The sequence below is a fragment of the Panthera uncia genome, unplaced genomic scaffold (genome assembly GCF_023721935.1).
Source record: "Panthera uncia isolate 11264 unplaced genomic scaffold, Puncia_PCG_1.0 HiC_scaffold_1291, whole genome shotgun sequence".
Classification (NCBI taxonomy): Eukaryota; Metazoa; Chordata; class Mammalia; order Carnivora; family Felidae; genus Panthera; species Panthera uncia.
In genome coordinates this window covers 135,074-157,662 of record NW_026057911.1, presented here as the reverse complement: position 1 = coordinate 157,662, position 22,589 = coordinate 135,074, and the positions used below count along the sequence as shown (strand labels likewise).

At 38.1% G+C, this 22,589-nt stretch overlaps 1 protein-coding gene across 1 annotated transcript in view; it reads right to left on the bottom strand.

Annotated features, from left to right (window-relative positions):
* Window positions 1–22,589, bottom strand: part of LOC125916880 (mediator of RNA polymerase II transcription subunit 14-like) — a 45,848-nt gene that overhangs the window by 21,192 nt on the left and 2,067 nt on the right. The window contains exons 2-11 of the mRNA XM_049623141.1: window positions 19,489–19,515; window positions 17,036–17,141; window positions 12,558–12,731; window positions 11,600–11,729; window positions 11,002–11,130; window positions 10,572–10,679; window positions 9,934–10,066; window positions 8,783–8,933; window positions 7,577–7,688; window positions 1,947–2,072 (exon numbers count right to left, since the gene is read on the bottom strand). Of these exons, the coding sequence (XP_049479098.1) occupies window positions 1,947–2,072; window positions 7,577–7,688; window positions 8,783–8,933; window positions 9,934–10,066; window positions 10,572–10,679; window positions 11,002–11,130; window positions 11,600–11,729; window positions 12,558–12,731; window positions 17,036–17,141; window positions 19,489–19,515 (1,196 nt within the window). The remainder of the gene's footprint in view (window positions 1–1,946; window positions 2,073–7,576; window positions 7,689–8,782; window positions 8,934–9,933; window positions 10,067–10,571; window positions 10,680–11,001; window positions 11,131–11,599; window positions 11,730–12,557; window positions 12,732–17,035; window positions 17,142–19,488; window positions 19,516–22,589) is intronic.

Sequence of the window (22,589 nt, the reverse complement as noted above, 5' to 3'; positions counted from 1 at the left end):
TTTAGGTAGCCCAGAACTTAAATGAAAATTATTGTTTTAGGCAAAAATTAGTGTTATTTTTGAGTCAGAGAAAAACTAAACTAAATCCATCATTAGGCATAAATTAACCTAATTTGTTTTCTCTCTTTAACATTTAGGGAGAGTTATAGTTAAGACAACTGATTAATAGCAAATATACATTAGCAGGAAGAACAAGTAACAAACACATGAACTCATTATCTGCCTGCATTTCAATTCCCAAACCCTAGGCCTAGTTAATTAATATTTTTAACTTGCATGTATTTCTAACTCCTAGTATTACCAAACTTAGAACCTTAAAAATGTAAAAACTGTAAAACTCCACTAAAATATTTATTTATTCAACACAAATGGTTTCTGGCATAAGCAAGAGCTGTTGGCTGAAGTTCAGCTTCCTAAATGTCACTTAGAATTTTTAATGACACCGAAAAAATGCTAACAATAGCACGTTTTGAACAAAAGCAAAATATACAATGATTTCAGCTCAAGAAAAAAAGTATAAGAAAATTAGTGCAGCATTGCCATGGTTTAATTGTACCCCCCAAAATTCGTATGTCGAAGCCCTCACTCCTAATGTGATGATGGTATTTAGAGATGGGGTCTTTGGGAGATAATCAGGTTTAGATGAGGTCATGAGGGTGGCACTGTCTTGATGGGATTAGTGCCCTTATAAGAAGAGTCACCAGAGAGCTTGCTCTCCTCTTCTGCCGTGATGACAGGGAGAAGGCCTGGGCCCACGAGCCAGGAACAGAACCCTCACCATAATCTGACCATGCCGGCAACCTGATTTTATGCTTCCAAACTCTAATACTATGATAAAATAAATTTTTCTTTTTAACAACCTACTCTGTGGTCCTTTGTTATGGCAGCCTCAGCTAAAATAAGCATATATCCCCTAAAACAAGAATGACTGCCAACAGGTAACTTTTTTTGGCTTCTCTCAGTTTTACATGGTCATCTTCTTTATCTATGAGTGTGTACTGTGTAAACAGTCAAGAAAACAGTTAAGCAAAAAAAATTCTGAAGGATGAACAACAGCTGCCTTGTGGTTCAAAACCACAGTTAAACGGTAATTCATAAGTGTGTCACTAATAAGCCATCATAAATGCGATGTGATTCAAAGTAATGAAGCCAGTTTTCCATGAACGGTTCATAGAAAAAGCTATCTTTTTTTTCTTAAGTTTATTTATTTTTTTAGTAATCTCTACACCCAATGTGTGGGGCTCAAACTCACGACCCCGAGATCAAGAGTCAAATGCTCCTCCGACTGAGCCAGCCAGGCTCCCTGAAACACTTACCTTTACAGCTATATGAGCAGAAAATCATTTATTTTCACTCATCTAGCTTAATATTAATTTCAAATGGTAAATGTGCTAATATATTCAAGAACACTGTTCCATTAGCAATACAAAAACACTACGTTCCAAGTAGTTCATCATTTCAGAACACCAACTCGGTAACAGAACATGGTAAATCAAACTTTAATTTCGACTGTGTTTAACTCAGAAATATAAACATCCTTTCCTTCAGGATTCTGTACCCTAAGTCATCTTTTAGATGTTTATACTGTCATTCGTATATGTTCTTTAGCCATTAGAATCCCTTGTAGTCATTTCCATGTCACCTGACTGTTAGTGGTAAAACAGTTCATCTAAAAACCATCAGCCATCACCATTATTACTTCTACATAAGAGAAACAACATAAATGTACTTCATACTGGGAAATTTAACTTCTGGGAAGAGAAAATCCCAGGCAGGGTTAAAATTGGCCCCAAGGAACGGACATCGGCCAGAGTCATTCCTTCCACATCTACTTTCTGTACTGCTGATACCACCCCTTCCCAATACCTAATGGCAGAAAAATTTTGTTTTGCTTTTGTCAAAATATTTTTCCTTACACTGAGTGACCATGTCATTGGGTAACTTACCAAGTCCATAAAGCATCAATTGAAACATTCCAGAATGCAAGTCTACAAAAATGTGTAGACACTCCGAGTTACCGCAGGGCTCCAAGATGGGAACGACAAGAGCTGGAAGTGCAGTCTCTATGGAAGCTGAACAGTTAAGAATGAAAAAGTGTATTTCTATCTGAATATTTTCCACAAAAGATCATTTCTCAGTGTGTAGAAACAAACCAACTATCAAACAATCCTGAATATCAGAGGAAAAACATGATTTTGCAAAACTGGACTGGTACTATTATGTCAATTAGTAGCTCAAAAGGAAGAATGTATTCCTCGGGGTGACTTGAAACGAACATACCCATCTCAACCGCTACAGCAAAAAAAATCCCAGGATTCCTTTAAAAAAAAGGTTAAAATAGCTAGGGAAAATATTAACTTCATCAGTGAGCCGAGTTCTAGTTTTACTTTTCACTCAGTAATCACTAAGTTAGTTTTTAAGGATTTTCTTTTTGATACAGTGGGAAGAAAATGGTTTGGTAGACAGAATAAATTTCATCAACGGCCTAAATATTTTCAATGTCATTCCTCACAAAGAGAGGTTTTCTGGCAATTAGGGCCCATGTTGTTTAAGAAAAACACTTGAAAACCATTAAACATTATTGTTTATATAGGAAAAACATTTTTTTCTTCACGTTACTTCTATACCTCATTTTCAAGTCACAGATGAAATAAGAACATAAGCAATTGTTACACACAAAGTCCCAAGGCTGCCAATATACTCGTTCTCAAGTTTCACAGTATTTCCACCTGGCCCAATTAACTCTTCCCTTAATCCCACAAGCTGGCATAACGAAATCCACTAAAGGAGCAGAGCATTCATTGAAATCACACCCCGTGCTGATCAGGTGGAGGAGTTCTAAAGAAATATGCTCTTCTAGTTATCATGGTCCTCTAATGCTACAGCACAGAAAAAAGGCAGGCAGTGAGGAGAGTGGTTACATAGGCCCAGCCTTTCACCAGGTGTGACTCCTCTGTGCTACTTTGTTAAACAAGAACAGTAACATCTTCCTGTCCATGCCTTGGGTCCTTAGGAGGAAGAAATGACAAGTTTGAAAAGGTGCCTTACAAAGCAAAGTGCTCAACAATGTACATTCTCTATACCCCTTTCATGAATCAAAGAAACAAGCCAAACCCTCTCATCAGGCATCTGCACAATAATGAAAATGGGCAGAGTTACCACTGGTGCTATCTATACAAAGAAACTATCAAACGAGTTAATAAAGCAAAGAGAGCTGCAGGAGACATATTTAATCAGATGAAAACAAACTGCTTTCCAGTCCATCTACTACATTTGTGAAGAACTGTTGAACATACAGGGCCAGCAGAGCTCTCACCTAAAACACACACACACATACACACACACGAAAGAACAAATAGGTACAAACAGAAATTCCTCTTACAATACCTTATAACTCAGAGCAGGAAGACAAATTAGTTCAAATGATGTTTTGCTGAATTTACCAGGTTAATATAATAAATAGTGCTTACAGATCTGAAGCAGGGTTGCTAGGTTTCCACATCTATCTGGACTGTTAATAATTCCCAATGGAGAAGGAATGTATTCTTAGTGTAGTAATGGTGTAAAACTAATTCTGACAATTGGGATAACAATGATCATTCCAATCTAATTATCAAAATTGAGTATTCTTGAAAAGACAGGGCATTAGAGAAGAATATAGAAAGCACAGTCCAAAAGATAAAACATACTTTGATGTATCTCTAATGACTGCCAATGTCCACATTTTTCTTTGCAAAAAATAAGATATATAAGGCCCTAAGCATTTAAAGGCAACTGGCTTGAAGGTATCAAAAATGGCAAAACTTAAAACACAGAAGGGAGAGTTAAAGGTTGTGCAAGATGACAGGATGGTACACTCCTCTTTCCTGAAACAGAAATATATACACATCTCCTTTTTGATTTCTCCCTATTTATCAAGGACAAAATGAGGAATGGACCAATACATAGTAATGTAAAGTGTGAAGACTAAAGAGAAGCAACTAAAGCCCAGGTAGGAATAGCTGCGTGTGGTTCTCAGCTTCTGAACTGCCCTGGATCCCTTGATTCTGGCTCTGACAGAGCACAACACAAGGGAGACTCCCCTGGCTTTCAAGAGACAGGAATGCTGCAAGCGAGGCCACCTGGGGCAAGTGACCTGAAGTGCCTTGCACTGCCTTTTTTGACCTTCTCTCCAAAGTTCTGCCTACTCTCCCTTGAGACATTCCCACCCCCATGAAACCACATGCTGCCATCTAGACCGTCCAAACCTGCTATCTGTACATTCCCCTAGCCCTCCCTTGAAATGCTCCATTGTCCAAGCTACTCACTTCCTTGGCTTATTCCAGGGAGGAGCTGGAAGAAAAGCCAGGTGATTAAGGGTGATTGCACAAAGGGATTCCAAGAACAGCCCTAGGTCCCAGTAAAGGATTTGACTAAAGCATGCTTTCCCATCACAAAAGGGATCAAGTAAGACTACACGAAGAATACAAATGCATGAACATGAATTTTAAAAACAAGCTAAAGCATAGGTAATAAAATGGTGGGTCAGCAGGCCCTTTCCTATAATGGCCCTCATATCCACAACTGTTCTGATTAAAGCAGGTCTGAGGGGCCCAACCCCACACACAAGCACCGACCTCTCCTCCAAAACACAGTCTCCAAAGCACCCTTCTCTCACACCCAGAATTCTACAGACACCTAGAACTAGAAAACCGATGCTGGAGCACACTCCCACTAGAGTCAGAGATCTAGGAAGAGCCTGGACTAACATCCTTGAGTTACAGATGAGAATGGAGCCCAAAGAATGCTACTTGTTCAAGAGCATGCAGCTCAACTCACACCTTCTGGCTGCCCAACCAGTGAGATCTCTACAAAATGGTGCTAAAGAAAAATCTTTGCGGGGCGCCTGGGTGGCGCAGTCGGTTGAGCGTCCGACTTCAGCCAGGTCACGATCTCGCGGTCCGTGAGTTCGGGCCCCGCATCAGGCTCTGGGCTGATGGCTCGGAGCCTGGAGCCTGTTTCCGATTCTGTGTCTCCCTCTCTCTCTGCCCCTCCCCTGTTCATGCTCTGTCTCTCTCTGTCCCAAAAATAAATAAAAAACGTTGAAAAAAAAAAAATAAAAAAAAAAAAAAAAGAAAGAAAAATCTTTGCAACTTACATTAACAAGACACAAAAGTACGTTTCTTATGTAAACACCTGGTCACTCTATTTTTCAAAGTAATTTAAGTATCTCCTGGGCAAACATACTGAGTTTTTACTTACTTAAAACAAACTAAACCTTGTTTACAGATGATACTAAATTAAACCAGAGCTTATCAAAATATCAAAAGATCACAAACCCTGATTTTCTACAATCCCAACAAATGAATTTTAGAATTTTACTATTTTGAAAAATCAGAAATAAAAAAAAAAATCGGTACCTAATAGGGTTCTTTACGAACGAAAGGTATATTTCAACAGGGTGCCAAGACTACTAAATGGGAAAACTTTATTTTTTCACCAAATGTTACTGGAATGACTGTGTATCCCCTTACAAAAGAATGCAGTTGGACCACCACTTCATACCACATACAAACATTAACTCAAAAAGTAATCTAAATGTAAGAGCTAAAACTACTCAACAGAAGATGTTTAAGAATCATTAGGGAGATTCAAATAAAAACCACAAAGAAATACCAGTTCACACCCACCAGAACGGCTAAAAACAAAAAGGACAATAACAGGTCTTGGTAAATATTCAAAGAAACTGGAACCCTCAAACACTACTGGTGGTGGGATTAAGAGGTGGTGTTAAACATGTAAAAAGGTAAAACAGAGTCACCATATGACCCAGCCCTTCCACTACTAGGTACATGGCCAGGAGAAATGAAAACAAGTCCACACAAAAACCTGTACAAGAACGTTCATAGCAGTGTTATTCATCATAGGGGGAAAAAAAAGTGGAAGGAACCCCATCAACGATGAATGGATAAATAAAATGTGGTATATCCATGCAATGGATTGTTTGACAATAAAAATGAAGTACCAAAGCATGCTTTAATATACACAAACCTCAAAAACGTTATGCTAACAACAATATGCAGAAGACCACACATTATATGATTTCATTTATCTGAAATGTCCAGAACAGGCAATTCTATAGAGACAGAAGGTAGATTAGTGGTTGCCAAGAGCTGAGGGGAGGGATGAATAGGGGAGTGACTGCTACTGGATACGGAGTTTCTTTGGGGGATGATGAAAATGTTCTAAAATTAGACTGTGGAGACAGTTGTACAACTTGAGTATGTTAAAGAAAAAAACCACTGAATGAGTGAATTGTATGCAAATTATACCTCAAAACTATTACTAAAAAAGAACAAAACAGGAGGGTGGTTATGTGTGCTTTCTAACCCCAATGAAAGTTTCTGTTTGTTTTTTTTTTTTTTGAAAGTTTTGATTATACTTCCTAATCAGAAAATTTAGGTCTGTATTTATAACATCTTTGCTTGAGGGATTCAAGTGGGGGCAGGGGGATGAGGACTTCCATGTACCTTATAATTAAATTAAAATCATCAAGACTTGATAAATCTAATGTTAAGCCCTGTTGGGGCTAGTGAACATGCCCCCTCAAAATAGATTAAAACACTACATTCATTCATCAGATGTCTAGCATACTTTGTATTTAAGGCCTGCACTTGTTTAGTTAAGCTGTTTCCACTTAGTCTTTAGTCTGTCTCAGACCCTCTTTCACACCTCTGTTCTTTCACTTTCTTTGAATGACTATGTATTCTGAATACAAATTTATTTTCCTGTCTGTCCTCTCTTCAGGCAGTATTTTTAGCTAATTCGTCAAAGTGGTACCAAAGAAGCTGCTTTTTTAAGTATAATGGATTGAGCTGGGCTCTGTGACGGTGCAACGCAGTACTTTAGCTACCACAGTTATTAAAGACATCATTTTTACGGCACTTCACATACATCGTTTCACTTAATTAAAGGCTGTTCACTGTGGGCACAAGGTCATCACAACCAAAAACTGAGGTAGGGATAGTGTATGCTTATAATACTGTGAAACTATTACTAGAATGAAAGCACTTACTTTCTAAATGATTGTCCCCCGAAGCTCTAAACGTACTTACTAAGTGAACTTAGAAGATTTTTCGCTATGAGTGTATATGTGTTTCTTATTTGAGGCCTGCTCATGTATTAACAACTAAATAAAAATCTTTAAAAAGACAAAGGATAAATTCTGCTTCACTCAAAGAGACATATTTTATAAATAACATCATAAGTATCTGCAAAGCTACCTTATTCTTAGAAGATGACCTAAAAGAAATGATTCATATTCAAATGTTAAAATAACTTCCATTTCGATAGGAAAAAAAAATTTAAGGAGGTTCAATATGCATACCTTTAAAAAAGAAGGCCAAACTAAATAATTAAAAAGAAAATTAGAGAAAAATTTGGACAAGCTTGGTAGATCACAAATTAAAATGCAGAAATGCCCAACTCCACAACAAAACCAGGAAAAAAGTCTAATTAAGAAAGACGTTTCATAAAATAAAAGTGGATACTAATGAAAACAAAAGAAAGGTGGAAATGCCAGTTTAAAAGAACCTACAGTTTTCGTTGGCATTGAAGCCTCTCAGAATGGCCTTCAGCTCCTGGAGCTTCTGATGAGCTCGTGCATGGACGCTGTCAATCAGGAGCTTTTCTATTGATAAGTGATCAATCTGCATAAATAAGAACAGAATCATATGTGCAATTTAAACATTTTCACTTTAAAAGTCTGAGAGTAGATTACTGTGGCTCAAGGTAGTTCCTTTTAGAATCACAGAGTGTTAACCAGTAGAAGAAAGCAAACTTAAAGGTAAAAAAGATAAACTTAGATGGTATTGGGAGCTTAAAGACTACAGCTAACATTTTGGCAATTACAAATCAAGATAGGTTATGTACTGGTTATCAGTGATTAAATGTCAAACCTTAACAATAAAATGGTGATATGACCTAAATTTTAAAATGTGAAAGAACATCTTACGAATTATACATAACATTAGTTATTTAAAAAAACAAATGTGGGGCACCTAGGTGGCTCAGTTGTTTAAGCATCCAACTCTTGATTTCCGCTCAGGTCACGATCTCATGGTTCCTGAGATTGCGCTGATAGTGCGGAGGCCACTTGGGATTCTCTCTCTCTCTCTCTCTCTCTCTCCCTCTCCCTCTCCCTCTCCCTCTGCCCCTCCCCCACTTGCATGCGTGTACTCTCTCTCAAAATAAATAAACATTAAAAAAAACCCACAAATGCAAAAGCATAATATTCACATAAAACAAGTTTAATAAAGGGTTTTAGGAACAATCAGGTATTTTATCTTTTTATTTTAATATTCATTTCTTTTTGAGACAGAGACAGTTGAGAGAGACAGAGTATGAGCAGGGGAAGGGGCAGAGAGAGAGGGAGAGACAGAATCCAAAGCAGGCTCCAGGCTGTCAGCTGTCAGCACAGAGCCCCACGTGGGGCTCGAACTCACGAACTGTGAGGTCATGACCCCAGCCGAAGTCGGCGCTCAACCGACTGAGCCACTCAGGCGCCCCCTTTATTATTTTTTAAGTAGGCTCCATGCCTGGTGTGGAGTCCAACACGGGGCCTGTGCTCATGACCCTGAAATCAAGACCCGAGCTGAGATCAAGAGTAGAACACTTAACTGAATGAGCCACCCAGGTGCCCCACCATGTATTTTAAAGAATGTGTTAAAAGTTTAAGAATAAAGTGTAAGTTATATACATTCATTTAATCAAACCAATATTAAAATATATTGAGATCTCTTACCTTCATGGCTCTTTCTACTAATTTGGAATCAGAAGCTGGCAAAGGAGGATCATGAAAAATCTGTAAAGGCTTAGAGACATCATTTTCATCAATTTTAATTGTAACTTTGTGAACAGATGCCGTCCCTGTTTTTCTCCCAAGAACCTGTTGACTAAAGAGAAAAGAAATACTAATGATTTTTTTTCAACACAGCCTGTTAATTTTTGGAATAAAACAGAAACAATCTATTGTATGCCTTAGCCAGAGCCTAGAACATGATAGGCCCTCAATGTTTGTGGAGGGAATAATTTAATATTGAGAAGATAGCTATTCTGTAATCCAACGCAGTATTTGATTTACATCCTTTTTAAAAAAAACAGACACAGAATTTAAAAACAAAACACACGTGGGGTGCCTGGGTGGTTCAGTCAGTTAAGCTTCTGACTTCGGCTCAGGTCATGATCTCACGGTTTGTGAGTTTGAGCCCCACATTGGGCTCTGTGCTGTCAGTTCACAGCCTGGAGCCTGCTTGGATCTGTGTCTCCCTCTCTCTCTCTGCCCCTCCCCCGCTCATGCTCTGTCTCTCTTGCTCTCAAAAATAAACATTAAAAAAAATTTTTAATAAGTAAAAAACAAAAACACATGCACACAAAGAAATCTGAAAACAAAACAATCTGTCTTCTACATGGTGTCTATTTATCTCTAATTCCTTTACAGAAAATGAGAATCAAGCAAAGTTCAAACAGGGAATTGAGGATTATAAACAGCCTAATACTGATTTTCCCCAAAACTCTCCCTCAAAAAAGACATTAAGAGGCACAGTTCAAAATATAAAATTGTGATAAGCAAACATGTTTTAAAAACATACCCAACAATCTTAATGGTCTTTCAGCAATCTGGTATAAGGCCAGAGTAATCTAACTTTTTGAGAATAGCAAGTCTTAGTACAAACAGATGTCTACATATTTAAAACATGCCATGTTCTAAGAAAGGAGTCAATTACAGATGTCTTATGTGGTTTATATGATACCATGGGACTTTACTATATAAAATCATGTTGCTAGAGGTACACAGCTATTGGTCTATAGTAAATCAGATGTAGGAAAGAAAAAGAGAAACATAAAGGATATTTACAGTCACAGCATGAACTTGCCAGAATCAATTTCACTTACTTCCAAACTGACAGGGAGAGGCACTTGCCAGCATGGTACCTTTCCACCTGTACAAGGTCTCCCCACCGCTCTCGGATTAACATTAGAGTTTGGGAATGTAGCACTTCTAACTGAAGCGACAAGCAGAATGAATCTGATGGGGTTTGTTAAGCAAATTTAATAAATCACTACAAGGGCCAGTGAACTACAAGCAAACTTCATTTAACAAAAGCTCTATTCCCCAAAAGCTGGCTATGAAGGAAACTTCTGGAATTCTATTTCTTCGATGACATATACTAAAAGGTGTGATCAACTGTGGCACAATTTTAGAAAAAGGTTTTATATTTCAGTTTGAACCGACATAAACAAACTATAAGGCCCAGGTTGCCTGTGAATTCATCATGGTTTAGAGAATATGAGTAGAACAAATGGCACTATTTTCTCCCCTCTAGATTTCTTACTCATTTTTGTTTTACCAACAGTAAAATTTAAAACTTGGTCTATTATAGATGTATCACTATTCTCCACACTCACCAGTTCCCCAGCCCCATTTCTACTCCAAAAAAGGAAAGTTCAGGATAGGGGGTAAATGGAAATATGGGGAGGACAGGGACACACGAATTCCTTACAAACACAGGTCTCAAATTTCAAAAGGATACGTAGGCAGTTGTACATGTCCTGAAGAGGTTTTTCATCAGCAAAGAGTCTAGACTGCACCAGCTGATGGATAAAGTTGATTTGCATACTATGAACCAAGGCTCGCCCATCTTCCATTGGCAGGAGAAAAAAAGGCGGTAAACCAGAAAAGTGCATAGATCATATCATAGTACCAACTAAGGAAGAGTACACCAACTAACAATAAATTAAACAAACAAAAAAAGAACTGAAATTATCCATGGAAATCAGAGAACATTATACTTGAGAAACACTAAAATCTCCATGGAAAGTAAGTATGATTATCATAACATCTACTTCAAATTACAGAATAAATTGCCAAACATTTAGTACTCAGTAAGAATGTTTCAATAATATAAAAACACCAAACATCTGAATTAATATTTATGATTTAAATCAGTATTTATGATTTACCTCCCGTTTCCTTATCCTCAACTAGAATTTCTAGCTTGAGAAGACGCCATGGTACATCCGGATCATCTCCCATCACGGTCAAGGTGGCTTCAAATTCTCCCTCAACTCGAAACTTCACCCGGCCATTTGCTTTTAAAAGAAGAAGAAGAAGAAGTCTACTTTGCTAGAAAATAACCAGCTTCCCGCTAGCCTAGAACGTTCAATTTTGCTTACAAGAAATTTTAAATAGCTTGAAAGTTCTTTCAGAAGTGTCCAAAGAACTCAGTAGTTCCTGCATAAGCAATAGCCAAAGGCAGTGAACACTTCTAACATCAACTGACAATTTTCTCTTGAGGTATAACTCGGGCATCATCTCTCCTCCAGCCCCAGGTGATCTCCCTGTTCCCAGCTTCACATACCACCATTTTATCTCCAGGTACTAAAATTTTATCCCTTGGTACTAAAGAGAAACGATCAGTTGACAAGTCACAGATGTGAACACTACCTGAATTGCAGACCAAACCCTCAAAATGAGAGTTCTTTGAATGAAACCCCAAAAGCTGTTTGAAAAAAATTCTAACAAGTCAATTCTTAAAAAAGATAAACTTCCGGTACATACCAACTGTAAGATTGGCTAACTGAGGAGGGAGATCTGTGGTCACAAGCCTATGTCTAAGAATCTGATTGAGCTGGTGAAGTGTGGCTTGTTTCTCAATCTTGGTAATCGGGTCTGGAGGAATAATTTTATCCTACAAAAAAAATTCAGTGATTTTATAACAATGTACAAAGAGACACAACTCTTACCTGCACCTGTCTTAACATAGTATTTTCTCACTTTGCCCAAGAGGATCTCAACACTCATTTCTTAAGTCGACATCCAATAATAGTGATATGCTCCTTAACTATGGTGCATCCGAGTGCCACCCAGCTGAGACAGTAATGCAACATGATCTTCTTCACGCTCTATTTATGAAATCAAGTTCATGTCACTAGATGACTTTCACCACTTCTTAAAAGTATAAAATACAATAGCACCACATCAGTAAACTATTACCGCACTACTTAAAAAAAAAAAGCTTCCAAAAAGCAACTAGCATACCGTATTTTCACATATGAAATAGATGTAAGTTAATTTACACCTGTTTACCGCCCCCCCCCCCCGATTTATCTATTTTGATAGCTATTCACATTTTGGCCTCAATGTATTCCAAAAAAACACAATTCTAATTATGGAGAAAAAAGTGAATTACATGAAATCTTTTAAAATATAGAACAGGGGCACCTGGGTGGCTCAGTCAGTTAAACGTCCAACTCTTGATTTCGGCTCAGGTCATGATCTCATGGTTTGTGAATTTGAGCCCCGCCTTGGGCTCTGCGCAGACAGCTTGGAGCCTACTTGGGATTCTCTCTCTTTACCTCTCCCCCATTCTCTCCCACTCTCTCTCTCAAAAATGATTAAATAAACTCAGAAATGTATATATAGAACAGTTGTTTTGCTGGACAATTTAATAACACAGTAGACTCCAATGCCAAAGCCTTTAACTTCTAAGAACAGGAGTGGTGAGCAGTGCACTTACCCTAATGCAGGTGGGCAGTCGTGGGTAAGATCCAGTAGTCAGTACATCAATGGCATACGGGATGGCAAAACTAGGCAGGCGTGCATGGACTAGGGCATCTCTAGCTAATGAGGCCAGGCGATCAGCAGTGTCCACGAACAGAATGGCTTGCTGATCTAAAAAGCTTGAAATCATCTTTAAAGCAAAGGGTAAATGTATTAAACTTCATTGAGAGCTAGCTACTTTGCACTTCAAATATCATTTATTCATTCCAAAGTAAACTCTGAGGGACATTAATATAAGTTTTCCACATTTCAAAATATTTCCTCAAAAAATTTTCCAGTAATGTGAAGAAATATTTAATACGTTTAGATTTAACATTAAAAACAATAACTTCCTATCACTTTAAGTAAAACGTTTTCCAATTTGTTTCTCCATCCTTAACATTACACATACATATAAGAAGTTAGGAAAAACAGAACAAAATGCTTTTTCCTCTTACAGATTTCTAGAGTTGGCTGGTAATGAAGTAGTTAAAAGCATGGCCTCTTGGACCCAAACTGCCTTGGTCTCAATTTTAACTCTGCAACTTACTATCCCTGTAACCTTAGGCAAGTACCTCTCTGTGCCTCAGGTTTTTCAACTGTAGAATAGAGATAATGATTTCCAACCTTACAAGGTTGTTCTGAGGAGCAAGAGTTATTGCACACAAAACCTTAAGAACAGTGCCTAGAACACATAAAATACTCCATAAATGCTGTTATAAGACATCTAGGCCATCTTCATGCCCCAAACAGAAATCCTTTCCATCAGTTCTCTATTGAATGCGTTTCTGAATAGTAGAGCTCATCACGGAGCTGCAAACTCCTTCCTTGAAACTTTTCTATTCTGGAGCAGTAATGTCTCTCATGTCCTTCCAACACGGGGAAGCCCACCCTATCTTCAAAGCTAAACATTCCAAGTCACTTCAATTTAGTCTTTACATCTCCAAATTTCTATCTCACCACCCTTGTTCTGCTGCCTTGGAAAGGCTCCAATTTATCAGTGGCTAACTTAAAACATGGTATCCAGAATTAATACCACATCACACCCACAATTAATACCAGCACACAATGCCCTACATTTATTTTCTCAGTATTTCCATACTCATTTTATTATCTGATCTTCACAACTCCAGGAAACAGACAAAATCAGATAATTCCTATCACTTTAGAGATGAGAAAATTGAGACTCAGGTTAAGACAGGGGCACCTGGGTGGCTCAGTCAGTTAAGTGGCCAACTCTTGATTTGGGCTCATGTCATGATCTCACAGTTCGTCAGATTGAGCCTCGAGCGAGGTAGCAGATTCATACAATTCAACTATAAAAAGGAGTGAAGTACTACAACATGAATGAACCTTGGAAACATTATGCTAAATTAAACAAGCCAGTCACACAAGACTCCATCATGATGCCATTTATATGAAATGTTCAGAATAGGCAAATCTATAGACAGCAGATTAGTGGCTGCTTAGGGCTGGGATGGGGGCACTTGGGGTGACAGTGAAAGGGTACATGTTTTCTTTTTGAGATGATGAAAACATTCTACAATTGACTGTGATGGTTGCACATATCTGAATACACTAAAAACCATTGAATTAGACACTTTAATGGGTGGATTGTATGGTATGTGAATTATATCTGAATAAAACTGTTTCTCAGAAAGTTCTAGGAATAGGATTATTTCCTCTTTTTCTTAAATAAAACATTATCCAGACTGTTTCACCATTAGAATTCTACAAACTATGTATTTACACACTCAGCTACACACATAATATGTCTGGTATGGCTAAAGATCATTATCTATTAAGAACCTCAAATGAAACTAGTTAAATAATCACTAGGTTGAGAACAGAAGAGTTAAAACATGAATAATCTTCTAATTCTTCAGTTGATGGACCTTACACCTGACATAAACACATCTGTGTCTACATTCACAAAATACCAAAACTTTACAGAAGTTCAATATGAGACTTCATTCAGAATGTGATTTATTTGAACAGCCAACTCAAGAAACTAATAGAAGAATACTCTACTTTGAATTAATGAAAGATGAATTACAATATGGCTCAATATTAAAACCAAGAGTTTTGGATTTTCCCTGACACTATGTTACTGAACTCAGTAGTATTAAACAGGTAACTGAAATACCCATGATATAATTAGGAATTTAACACCAGATTTGAAAAATTGAACACTTGGATTTGATTTACTTCAGTGACACCTAACTTTTCACTGCAAGTTTGAACATCTTTAAGAAAAGATTGCTCCAAATTAATTATTGAGAAGACACCCCAGGCTTTTCAGAAACAGTATACCATGCTACCTCATTTCAGCCAAAACAGATTTACTACATTTGGTGTCCAAATTTCCAGAACAATGAGTTGTAAAACTTTCTCATAAATAAGCTTGGAATGAGTCTGTTTGTTAATATTTATAATCAAAACCATTCTTTGTATGATGCTTTACGGTGTACAAAAGACCCTCTGAATATAAACTTTAACTTCCCTATCATACCAACAGATAGCCGATGAATAAAAGAATGTTTTCCCCCATAAGGAAAATGTATGGTACAAAATACCGTCCCTCTAAATAAACCCTTGATCGATATTATATAGAAGGATGACAGCTTACTCCTACAGACAAGAGATATGTGACTAGAATGTGTCTTGGTAGAATTCTTCCAGTCTGATCACTAGCTTAGTTGGTAGAGCTGGAATGGAGTATCAACTTCAGTGAAGATCGGGTTTTATTTTTAACCTAAAAACAATTATTCTCCTAGAATTTAAAATTCTCAACTTCTTCACAGCCCCTTTTCTCCTTTCACTTTAGCAACTTTCACACAGACTTGGGGTCTAACGATAAAGGAACCTAGTAAAACCGAGGGCAGTGAATGCAGTGGCTACAACAGAGGTGAGAAGTCAAGAAATCACGTGCAGAAACACAACTGTGCTGTAGATTCCTTTCTGAACTGGGATTTTATGGAATAGGTAAACCCTGACAGATTTGCAAATATAAAATTACTCTAAAAATATTCTAGACTTAGCTTGTCAGAGTGCTAAAAATACACTTGTTATGGTACCTCTAAACTAAGTGGGTAGCTGCTAATTTTAATTTATCCAGGAAGTCTAGTAAACTTTAAGAGAATTTAAAAATGACTCAAATAAAATTTAACCAAAGTAAAGTTGTTTTTCTGCCTTCACCTATTAAAACTGATAAAAAAAATTTTAATGTTATTACATAACTGAATGGAAAAAAAAAAAGGTATGAGCATCAGTATCAAGCTCACTTAGAGAATCTACCCACTTTCCAAATAAAACTGACTAGTGGCTAGATTACTTGACCTTGTAGAGCAGACCTCAATTAAAGTCAGTAAATGCTCTCATTATTTTAGGACTTTATTCATTTTATGACAATTACCCTTCCCTTTCCAGTATGAAAAGGTACTCTACTCTTTCCATTCTCCTCACCGGAAATGACCAAAGGAAAACAGAAGGGAGTAATTGGGAGGCACCATCCTCCCCAAGTTAGGAGCTCAACAGGCTAACACAAGACCCCTACTGATGTTTTCCCTCAACACTTCTTGAATACAGCTTCAAAAAATTTTTTTTGTTTTGGTGGGGGAGGCGGGGAGGGAGGCACAGATTTTAGCATCTCTGGTATGTAACAGTCAAAAGACTATGAGCTTTGGGGCACCTGGGTGGCTCAGTTAAATGTCTGACTTCAGCTCATGTCATGATCTTGTGGTATGTGGGTTTGAGTCCCGCGCCGGGCTCTGTGCTGACAGCTCGGAGCCTGGAGCCTGGAGCCTGCTTCGGATTCTGTGTCTCCCTCTCTCTCTCTCTCTCTCTCTCTCTCTCAAAAATAAATAAAGATTAAAAGAAATTTTTTTTAAAAGCTATGAGCTTCTTGAGGGTAGGGGCTGTGCCTTACTTGGGTGTCATCCACTATACCCTATACTCTGTGCTCACTAAGGGTTTGGAGAATGAATAGATGAACAGCAAACAGATAAATGCTGTCATCAGCTCTGTGGCCCTGACTGAAGCCAGTTAGTTTCTGAAAACCTTATTTTCTCATCTGTAAAACAAGACGAAGATACCGACTCTGCCATACTCTGAGGGTTTTCAAGAATAGGCAAAATTCAAGAAGCACTTTGCAGACTTTAAGGAAGTGTACAAATGTAAGGCTGTTTCCCCCCTTTAATTCAAGTCTTTGTCTTTAATATCTTCTAGAGTAATGTCTTCAGATACGGCCTACTCTTTTTTCTAGTCAGGTAATCAAATACTAAGTTTCTACAGAAATATATTACACATTTTCATACAGAAACAGAATTACTTAAGTAACGTCTCTCAAACAAATCAGCATATATAAATTTAAGCTAAAATCAAAAGTTATATCTATTACAAGTTAACATTCCAAAAAGTTACTTAATATAAAACATAATCAAAAGTTTAACTCACCGCACATTTTTCCACCTTGCCAGCGTTATTAGCCCATTTTACTAAAGCTAATAATCGAACAAAGAGTTGACGTGTCCGGCTAGCAAACTGCACTATTTCTATTTTCCTATAAAATAAAACAATTCTTAATGAACCAACATAGTTGAAAAGAATATTTAACAATTTATTTCATCTGAGCTAAAATATGACTCAATCTATGTTTATAACCATTACAACAAAATGAATCACCTAAAATATTTATAAGTATGAATTATTGTCACATTTTGCATACTGGCTGCATTTTTAATTTTCTACTTCAGGGTAATAAATCCAATAGTATCAGAGTAACAAATCAGAATCACATTTTAAAAACCAATTTTGCAGGACAATAAAAGTTGCTCACTAAAATATACCCAATTCACAGATATAAAAGTACAATATAGAAGTTAACCAGGTCACAGAGGAGATCAAATTAGGAGTTAGGAATTTCATAATTGTGGTTATGAGTTATGAATTGGCAACCTTTTTGGTACAAGAAAGGAACCGAAATAGATCTTTACCAAAGCTTGAAACTGTCTTACTTCTACAAAAGCAAGGGTCCATTTCCCATCTTGCAAGAGCATGATTTAAAAAGCTGAATAATCAAAGAACTATCCAACTCTTTACCAAACTAATTTCAACGACAAGCTTAGATATTAAATTATCTAAACAAAGTTAAGGAAAGTAAGTTGACTACTAAAAGTAACAGCTAGATGGTCAGTCTGTATCTATTTTTATACTATACCCCCTATGATGCTTTTTCTCCCATCTTCTATGATGAAGAAAGAAGGCTTCATCTCCTCATAAAGCCTTAAAAGCTTTACATTGTCAATCAATGTGTGAACTAGACCTCTCAATTTCCTGTCAGCTATAAAACTGAAAATCACTTTCATAGTTTACCTTAAGATACCGAAAAAAAATATTGAACAGGCCAGGACTGATGACAGAAGCCAGCAGGACATCAGCCTCCCGCCAAGTGGACTCTAACCTGTATTAGTCTCAGTACAGCTGTTCAATGACCTGCAGATCCAAACCACATCCCTGCATCTCACCAACAGCAACACCATGAGGCAATGCACCCAACCAAAAGTTTCTGTTGAAGTATAATCCTGACTGACTACAGAGTCTAACTCCTAGTGAAAGCATGTGTATGGAGCCCACAGACAACGTGAAAGGCTTAAGATTCAGCCAGCAATAGGATCAGTGGTAGTACAAAGAAAAGAATCAAGGACACAGATACAGTTAAGACTCTTTGCCAGTGTCTGTGAAGGATCTTAAGAGATAAAACTACCAGAGCGTCACAGGCAAGACTGGAACACAGAAAAAATATTCAACGCACATTACAACCTGACAGCCACCTCCATGCTAGGAGAATTAGTACCATCATTCTAACTCAGCAACAACTTACAGAGCTGCTGTGAGGTTGCTCTCCTAGAGCAAGCATATCTGTATATTATTAACTTGCTTTCCCAAATGAGCTCCTCTACTGGAAAGCAAACACCCACCTTTGTAAACTACCGTAACTTGATCTTTTTGACACCATGCAATCTCAGGTGATAAGCAGCATGAGTCTGTTTTCCCAAGGTCCAGTTTCCCTTCCTACCCCAGAGTGGACAGAAGAAATCTGGATTTTCATTTCCTTCCTTTAAAACTGACCAGCCAAACCATAAAAAAGGTATGTTTCAACTGTCTCCCCCATCTCTGCCTTTTCAGTCTAATTCCATCAGAAAGAGAGCTGGTGGTGGGGGTGGAGCATAGTCACTAATAAATCCTCCCTAGTGACTTGGTCTTTAGAGGAAAAAAAAAAAAATCAAGGAGCATTAGTGCCAAAGATGCAGTCAAGTAGTCTATACTATAGCCACAACTTAAATCTCTACCACAGGATTGCCTTGAAACCTTAATTTATCTTGTTCCCTTGGCCTATGGAAACATTGGTGTCTAGTTATGTCTTAAGCTCCCAACTCCAACTCAATAAAAATTATCTCAACTATAAAGCAGCAACGGAGTAGGCAAATGTCAATTCTCTAAAGATATCTGGCATCGTGGTAAACTAGCAGCCAACTTTCTAAAGTGAATCTGTTTCTCAGCTTTTTTATTAAGTTCTAAGTTTTCTACATCTTTCTACCCCCCTCAGGGACTTGACCTGGTCAGTGACTCAACAAAGGTTTCTAGAACAGAAGGTCCAGAGCTGGTCTCACACCAAGAATTGTCAAGGATGAGGAAACCACATTTCCCAGGGCCCCCTAAACAAATGGAGTAAAACATCACCCTGGGTTCCCTGGGCCTAGGTTTCCAATCCACAGCCCTGCCACCCACAGACACACAAACACACACACACTTTCTCTCTCTCCCTCTCTCTCATATACCATACACATATACACACTCCCATAGATCTAACAACACAGACACAGATTTAAGGTTTTCTTCATACTTACCTTTCCACATCAGATTTCCTTGGCAGTCTAAGAAGGAAAAAACACAAAAGAAATTGACTAAACATATGCATACCTTCATCAAAATGATAACAGTCTTTATTCTGACTCTATTACATACTTTAGCATTTCAGAAAAGCTGGATCAATAGCCACTACAAGCTTGTGTGGCTACCTACTCTTTTTTGAGTTTCCAGCAATATGGCCATAAGGGACAAAAATCAACAAAGGAACATTCCTCTCCATTCAAAATGCTCCAAAAGGTATTGCATGAGCCTCAAACATTGAAAAAGCTCAAGTCTTACATTACGCACACTACTATATCACAGAGTCATAGAAAATACTCTTTTAAAACCAAAATAGTCATGGATGCAGAATACTAGTTGTCAGCCTCCCTGTATCCAATGGAACCTTGCCTCCAAGCAATAACCTCTCCATGTTTTGTTAGGGTGGGCAAAACTGGAAGCTAAGCACACAAAAGGACCAGTGTCAGCCAAGGGTTTTACGGTAATTATAATGTTGCATGGTGGTTAGCTGTAAATGATTACTTTTAAATAGCTCCAATAAGGTTTTGATTTCTTTTTGCTAGTTTTCCAGTACAACAGCCAGCTACCAATGTCACCATTTTCCCTGTTAAATTATACTATTTAACACTCTCACATCCACTGATGCTTACAGAGGTCCCGATCTGCCTCATGAATCACCACATTCTAGAAACCCCTATCCCATGGCCCAAGATTCAACTGCCTGAGCAACTCTAAAACCTCCTCTACATCTAATCACTTCTTTTTTTTTTTAATTTTTTTTAATGTTTATTTTTGAGAGAGAGAGACAGAGCGTGAGCAGGGGAGGGGCAGAGGGAGACACAGAGTCTGAAGCAGGCTCCAGGCTCTGAGCTGTCAGCACAGAGCCTGACGCAGGGCTTGAACCCATGAACCGTGAAATCATGACTTGAGCTGAGGTCTGGCGCTTAACTGACTGAGCCACCCAGGCGCTCCACATCTAAGCACTTCTTGAAGAACACACACTGAACTACTTAGATCCTCTCCCCCACCCCACCCCCACAGGCCACAGGTGCAGAAACAATAAAACCAGAGATTCAAGGCAGAAGGAGGGGAAACTATTAAAATGAGCTCTGGCTTGTAGATAACTACAATTCGGAGAGTAGACAGTGACATAGAAGTTGAAGTTATGATCTGGTGATAAAGGAAACCGGGCAGAAGCTGGATGAGCCAGCAGATCAGATGAAGCATACATTAGGCCTTGTAAGACTACAAGTAAAAACAACTACTGGTAAGTTCCTCTACATGTGAAAGCTCCTAACACTCCCCGAGGAGCCACAACCCTCATCCTCAAGGGAGGGAAAGCATAAGAACCATGGATGCTTGTGTGTGCTTAACAGACACAGAGAAACAAAAGAGGAGAGATTTTGCAGGTAGAAAGAACAGGAAACATTGTTCCAGCTCTTTCCACCTGCCCCGGACACCCTAAAAGGATCACCTCATTTCAGAGGTGGTATCATTTTGGGGACCAAGATTATAAGGCTCTGTTGCCTGCACCACCACCCCCCCCCCCACCTGCCCAATTCCTCCTAATCTATTTAAAATTCCTTTATGGATAATGAATCCACCATTTGGGGGCAAAAGCCCTAAAACACAAATTTTTGGAAGTCACAGAAACTTACACGAAAGTGTGATAAGACAAGTTTACGTGATGGAGATCTTAGCATTTTCTAATTTTAATTAAAACAGGCAAAAAAAAAAAAAAAAAGAAAGAAAGAAGAAAAAAGTAGGACCTACATCCCTAAAAAGTCAAGGCAGAGTATAAACTCTTAGATGAGAGTGTGTAAGGAGGTTGGGATAGACAAGGAGAAGGAAAAAAAACCAGAAATCCATGGCCCAAAATAAACCACTGAAATTGTCAAGGCGGTCCTTTTTACTTTCAATAGTACACAGACAAGCATCAAATGTGGCAGAAATAAGATTCGTATTAAGTATACCTAGAACACTAGTTTTACATCAATACGTTAATTCTGACAGCTTCCAGCTGGAACAAGGGAAAATACAGGATTTAGGAACTCCAAAGTAAGTTCTTAAACTAATTTTGGCTTGCACAAATCAAAAGAGAAAAGAGTTATCTTACTCTTTTCTAAGTATTAAGAACAACAGTGTATTTTCCTGTTAAATACTCCATGGTCTGCAATTACAATTCTAAAAATTCATTTGTTGATGTGTTAAGTCAATAAATACTTACTTAATCCCCGATTATGTGCCAGACACTGTTCTAGGCCCACCGAACATAGCAAACAAATCAAAATCCCCATTCTCATGGAGCCGCCAGTAAGGAAGAGACACACAATAAACTAAGAGTACCCACTAGTGATTAAGAGAAAAAGTGAGTTAAGAATGGACAGCAGGGGCAGAGTGCTTTTCATGGGTGGTCAGAGAAAGTCTTTGTGATAAGTTCTATCTGAACAAAGACCTAAAGGAAATAGGAAAGCAAACCACATAGATTTCTGGGGGAAGAGCAAAGGCTCTAAGGTGGGAGTGTGCCTGGCACTATGAAAAAACATCAAGAAGGACAATGTGCCTGAAACAGAATAAGCAAAGAGGAGCGTATTTGGAAATGAGGATAAAGAGGTAAGGGAGAGAGAGAAGGCTCAGACCACGTATCCTTGTTTGCCCAAGATAGTCCTGGTTTGTGCCTGTTGCTCCAACATTATTATTAACAGCACCACCTTTCATGCTCAAAAGTGTCCTGACTTGGACCATAACTTTTATGGTCACTCCATATATAGGTGACTATAAAATCTTTTTACTGTAAGTGAGATAGATGGAGAACCACTGGAGAGATGTGAGAAGTTTTAAAAGGATCATCCTATTTTATGGATGACAAAAACTGTAAAGGGGCAAGCTAGCAGTAGAGATATCAGATGGCAGACTACTGCAGTTAACAGGGGCAAAGGAATCACACTTGATGGAAATGTTGAAAAGTGGTCAGATTCTGAAGTCAGAGATGATCAGTACTTGCTGATGTACTGGGTGTAGGATTGGAAGAAAGAAGAGCCAAGAGTTACCCCCAATTTTTGGCCTAAGCAACAACAGG